The 5487-nt window shown below is 52.6% G+C and overlaps 1 protein-coding gene across 1 annotated transcript; it reads right to left on the bottom strand.

The window, feature by feature from the left end:
* Positions 1–4314: 4314 nt before the first annotated feature.
* Positions 4315–5067, bottom strand: LOC139780816 (uncharacterized). The gene has a single exon (XM_071719529.1). The coding sequence runs from the start codon at positions 5065–5067 to the stop codon at positions 4315–4317; it is 753 nt and encodes a 250-aa protein (XP_071575630.1).
* Between the last annotated feature and the right edge of the window lie 420 nt (positions 5068–5487).

The raw sequence follows: 5487 nt of genomic DNA, 5'->3' as shown, positions 1-5487 counted from the left end.
GCGTGCGTGCGTGCGTGCGTGCGTGCGTGCGTGCGTGCGTGCGTGCGTGCGTGCGTGCGTGCGTGCGTGCGTGCGTGCGTGCGTGCGTGCGTGCGTGCGTGCGTGCGTGCGTGCGTGCGTGCGTGCGTGCGTGCGTGCGTGCGTGCGTGCGTGCGTGCGTGCGTGCGTGCGTGCGTGCGTGCGTGCGTGCGTGCGTGCGTGCGTGCGTGCGTGCGTGCGTGCGTGCGTGCGTGCGTGCGTGCGTGCGTGCGTGCGTGCGTGCGTGCGTGCGTGCGTGCGTGCGTGCGTGCGTGCGTGCGTGCGTGCGTGCGTGCGTGCGTGCGTGCGTGCGTGCGTGCGTGCGTGCGTGCGTGCGTGCGTGCGTGCGTGCGTGCGTGCGTGCGTGCGTGCGTGCGTGCGTGCGTGCGTGCGTGCGTGCGTGCGTGCGTGCGTGCGTGCGTGCGTGCGTGCGTGCGTGCGTGCGTGCGTGCGTGCGTGCGTGCGTGCGTGCGTGCGTGCGTGCGTGCGTGCGTGCGTGCGTGCGTGCGTGCGTGCGTGCGTGCGTGCGTGCGTGCGTGCGTGCGTGCGTGCGTGCGTGCGTGCGTGCGTGCGTGCGTGCGTGCGTGCGTGCGTGCGTGCGTGCGTGCGTGCGTGCGTGCGTGCGTGCGTGCGTGCGTGCGTGCGTGCGTGCGTGCGTGCGTGCGTGCGTGCGTGCGTGCGTGCGTGCGTGCGTGCGTGCGTGCGTGCGTGCGTGCGTGCGTGCGTGCGTGCGTGCGTGCGTGCGTGCGTGCGTGCGTGCGTGCGTGCGTGCGTGCGTGCGTGCGTGCGTGCGTGCGTGCGTGCGTGCGTGCGTGCGTGCGTGCGTGCGTGCGTGCGTGCGTGCGTGCGTGCGTGCGTGCGTGCGTGCGTGCGTGCGTGCGTGCGTGCGTGCGTGCGTGCGTGCGTGCGTGCGTGCGTGCGTGCGTGCGTGCGTGCGTGCGTGCGTGCGTGCGTGCGTGCGTGCGTGCGTGCGTGCGTGCGTGCGTGCGTGCGTGCGTGCGTGCGTGCGTGCGGCGTGCGTGCGTGCGTGCGTGCGTGCGTGCGTGCGTGCGTGCGTGCGTGCGTGCGTGCGTGCGTGCGTGCGTGCGTGCGTGCGTGCGTGCGTGCGTGCGTGCGTGCGTGCGTGCGTGCGTGCGTGCGTGCGTGCGTGCGTGCTGTGTGTGTGTGTGTGTGGTGTGCGTGTGTAATAAAGCAATGTAACAAAATTCTGTCAATCTGTTTGTCAATTAAATATTACAAACTGTGAAAAACATTAAAAAATAAGTATTTATCAAATTTTTACCCATTTTTCTGTAAATCTATTATATATTATATAATTTCAATATTTTTGACTTCCATATTAAATGCCATTTTGAATTGAAAAATTTTAAATTGATTAATTTATATTTAGCGACCCAAAAACCCTATACATATGTTTTGGTTGTAGATATATGCAATATTGTAGGTGAGATATCATATTCAACATCATTTCAGGACTTTTGACAGTCATTTTTGATCCGTCATTTTGAATTCAAGCTCTGTTTTAAAAAACGCGCAATGCTATCTTGTAGAGCATTTCATTACGAGCAAATAAAAAAAAAGTTTTCTGAAATCGGTTAAGTATTGCACGTTTGGTCGATTTTTGTCCAAAAAGTGAGCCTTTTTTCCCACTGTGCGGCGGAGGCGTCGCAGCTTGTAGTCTTGCCGCGGGCCCAACAAAACGGCCCGCCCCCCGCCCTTGGGCGGGGGCACTACCGTGGTAGCGATAGGAGAAAGACCGCACCTCCGGGCCTCTCCCTCCGACGAGGGAGGGACCCTGAAGAAGGGAGGTCGGCATCCCGGCGGGGACTCCGGTTTGTCGACTAACACCTCCCATAACAACGGGAGGGGTGGCGGGGTGAGTGGTGTCCACACCCCCGTGGCCCCGCCACACTTAGATACGCGAGCTCGACAGAGCCACCGAGGCCTGGCCTCAAAGGAGGGAGCAAAGTCTGGCTCGGCGTCGGGGGGCGCACCGGATGCAGTAATAAATGTTCCCGGGCGCCCCCCTTAAGACGCAGGTTAGGACACCCGTGTGGTTTTAGTCGGTAGGCCATGCATGTGTAATCGTAGGCGATGCACATTAATGGAATCCGGCACTCCCCTTGTCCTCTCCCCGGAGGGCGGGGGGGTCTTCCCCCTTCCAGTACAGAGAGGGGGCCACTGGGAAAAGCGGAACCCCGCGATCCCAATGGTTGAAGATTTCCACACGTAAAAAAAATGGTGATGATGATGATGGTGATTATGATGATAGTGATGATGATGATGGTGATGGTGATGATGGTGATGGTGATGATGGTGATGGTGATGATGGTGATGGTGATGATGGTAATGGTGATGATGGTGATGGTGATGATGGTGATGGTGATGATGGTGATGGTGATGATGGTGATGGTGATGATGATGATGGTGATAATGGTGATTGTGATGATGATGATGATGATGATGGTAATAATAATAATAATAATTTATTTTATTCTTTACAGATTTAAAGATTTTAAAAATTTAAAAAGTATACTTTTTTTTACAGAAACTATGAGACCACCAGTAGAACCGCTGGAGGCTGACGGGGTCCTCCCTGAACTATACGACGACGACAATGATTTTAATAACCCATATTGAATGCTGAACCGATATTATTGCGTGATCGGAATGCAGCCGTTGTATGTATGGGGAGTGCACCCGCGAGAGAGATTGTGCCGGGCGTGTTATCCGTTCTGTCGTAATTGTCAAGTGCCGGGTTACGTATTTAAGCGGTCTTGGCATGCGATTATGAATGAGCTGCACGGGCTAGAAATGTACAAAAAAATAGAGTGCGCCGAATGCAGAAATCGTCTATGTATAATTAATTAGACCGGCCAACCAATGTCGAGAATGCATCGGCAAGTGGTTGGATTATGAGGAAGTATTAAAAAGATTTGACCGTATCGGTAGAAATTACGAACTACAATTGTATTTTGATGATCAGTAAGTTATTTTTTTCATGCAAAAATATGTAAAGTGAAGATTGAAATATATAATGTTATTAGTTCTTTCACTAATATTAAAATTATTTATTTATTAAATCAAATCGTCCTTTTTATAGTACGATAAAATGAAGGGAGATACATATAAAATTTCTCGAGAAACACACAGCGTTACAGAGTGTCGAGACGCGCGCGACGTTCCGTCTACCAATCGTGCAACTTGCACACTTTCTCCATGGCGCGGTTCTTCGCGTGGCGCCCGCAAAGAAAAGATCGGATCGCACCGAGGGTCTCCAGTCGGCCAATGTCCTCGTATTCGACATCCATCGACTCGATTTTAGCGTTGAATTCACCGACGGCGTCGCCGAGAATCTCCTCCAGCCATCCTTTCTTTTCAGCGCCCTTTACGTAGACGAGCTTGAGCGTCTCACAGTTCAGCCCGTCGCACACAGCGCGTCGGATGATCGTTCTCGCCCGAACGTAATTCACCTCTCCATCATTCTACTTCAAACCATGATGATTCGCCGTCAACCAGCACGCCTGCGATTTTTCCGCTCTCGTTAGAAGATCCCATGCTAATGGCGCGCGAAACACGTGGTGAATCAGTTCCTTTCCGTTTCTGAGCACGGCCACTTCTTTAACTGTGAACTTATCGTGGATAACGAATCCCTGCAGATCCACGAATATCGGTACGTCGCGGTCGGCGGACATCGCCTCTATGTTGGAAGATTTTCCATCCCGAGTGTCGGCGACGGAACGGACGGTCGTTACCCCCCCTTCTGTTTGAACTTGTCACTCATCGCGATTTTTTGCTTCACGCGCTCCTCTTTTTTTTCCTTTACACGATTTTACGGACTACGTTGGTCAGCGGATTGTACTCGATCACGCGATCGTGGATGATGAGACAGTAGGCTGTTGTATTGGAATCTATATTGCGTCTGCAATCGAACTCTATACAAACGTCCATGGTGGCGCTTTTGACGGATTTGTTCTGACGAGAACAGTCGATCACCATGAACGGACCCCATTTGTCGAATTCTTCCATCGTTAGGAGCGCGTTTTCGCGCTCGCATTCGTAATACGACTTTCGAAATTTCGCGTACATCTCGTACAGTATGGCCGTTCTATGCTTCTCAAAATCCAAGTTCATATCGTCGTAGGGATAAAAATCTGAATTTAGGTACAGTTTTACGTTGGTGAGATTACCGTCATCGAACTCGGAGGCGTGTTTCAATAAGTTGTTGGACCTCCCGGTTTGCAGCGCGAAAATGACGTATCGAGGTTTCTCAAGCTGCGTCGCTGCTTTCACGGCCTACGAATGCTTGTTCGTGGTCTGCAGCAAAGAGTACTCGTACAGATCCCACGAGCGAAAGCCCATACTCAGATATCGTCCGCTCTCCAACGTTCGTAAAAGGGACAATTTATTGACGTCTTTCAGCACCACGTGCGGCATTCGCCATTGCACTTTCAACAGAGTAATCATAGGATTCTTGTGGCGTTCCGGTTTCGTGATGATGCAATTGGTGTCGTTTCGGGAACGTATCAGAATGAGTTTGTGTCGCGCGTTTATCACCACGCGTTTGTAATCCTCGCAAAAACCTAGGAGTACGTTAAGGGGTACGCAGAAATTGAAATCGCCGATTTTGAATCTCGAACGAGGTCCCACGTTTTCTTTGATCACAGTCCATCTCGCGTTTTGCAGCTTCCTGCTTCTCTCGGCGGTCAGCGACACGAAATTCTTGATCGAACTGGTTATTCCGACGTTCCTGTCGATCTCCACGCCGTTGAGTTTGTATCGAATCTCGTCGAACATAAACGCCACGCAATTGTTGTCCATCGTCGTATCCGAATTCGTTTCCGGAACGTCATCGTCGGAGAGTACCCCCTCGATGTACAGAAAACTTTCGCAGGGTAGAGTGTACAGATCCTGCTGCTGTATCGATATTCGTATTTCGTCGCTGTGTCTGAACGTTGTATTGGCATATGGATTGTAAGTGTGAGTCTCGATCTTGACGATGCGATCGTCGAAGATTGGCTCACCTCCGATACTCAAGATGTCGGCCATGATCGTTCCTCACGACGAATCCTAGAGATCGTAGAAAAGCGACGTTCGCGGCGCTCAGTCCGTTTTTTCCCTCTTCTCTCTCTCTGTCTACACGTTCCTTTCGTCGGAGCGTCGAACGATAACGTTCGCGGGGCAACGGCGGATGTGGCTCTCGCGAAAGACTCGTTTAAAACGAGCATCTTTCGCGCGCACACATATCCATCCTCGATTTTTTTCTTTTATCTTCTGCGTCGCACGTGTAGTCAAACCGTTATCTCCTCCCCGCGAAAGTCGATCAATCGTCCTATTTGATCCACGACGTGCAATGTTATATCGGTGACACTCCGCGCGATGACCGGAAGGTAAATTATCTGCGTCGGAGTCTCTGACAGCTTATATCCCGGTGGAACGTTCGGCGCGAATTCGTGTATCGTGTGTGCC

Source organism: Temnothorax nylanderi, unplaced genomic scaffold (genome assembly GCF_030848795.1).
Source record: "Temnothorax nylanderi isolate EJ_2023f unplaced genomic scaffold, tnyl_v1.0 TNYL_tig0299_pilon, whole genome shotgun sequence".
NCBI lineage: Eukaryota > Metazoa > Arthropoda > Insecta > Hymenoptera > Formicidae > Temnothorax > Temnothorax nylanderi.
The sequence above is the reverse complement of the archived record's forward strand: the minus strand, read 5'-3'. Positions and strand labels throughout refer to the sequence as shown.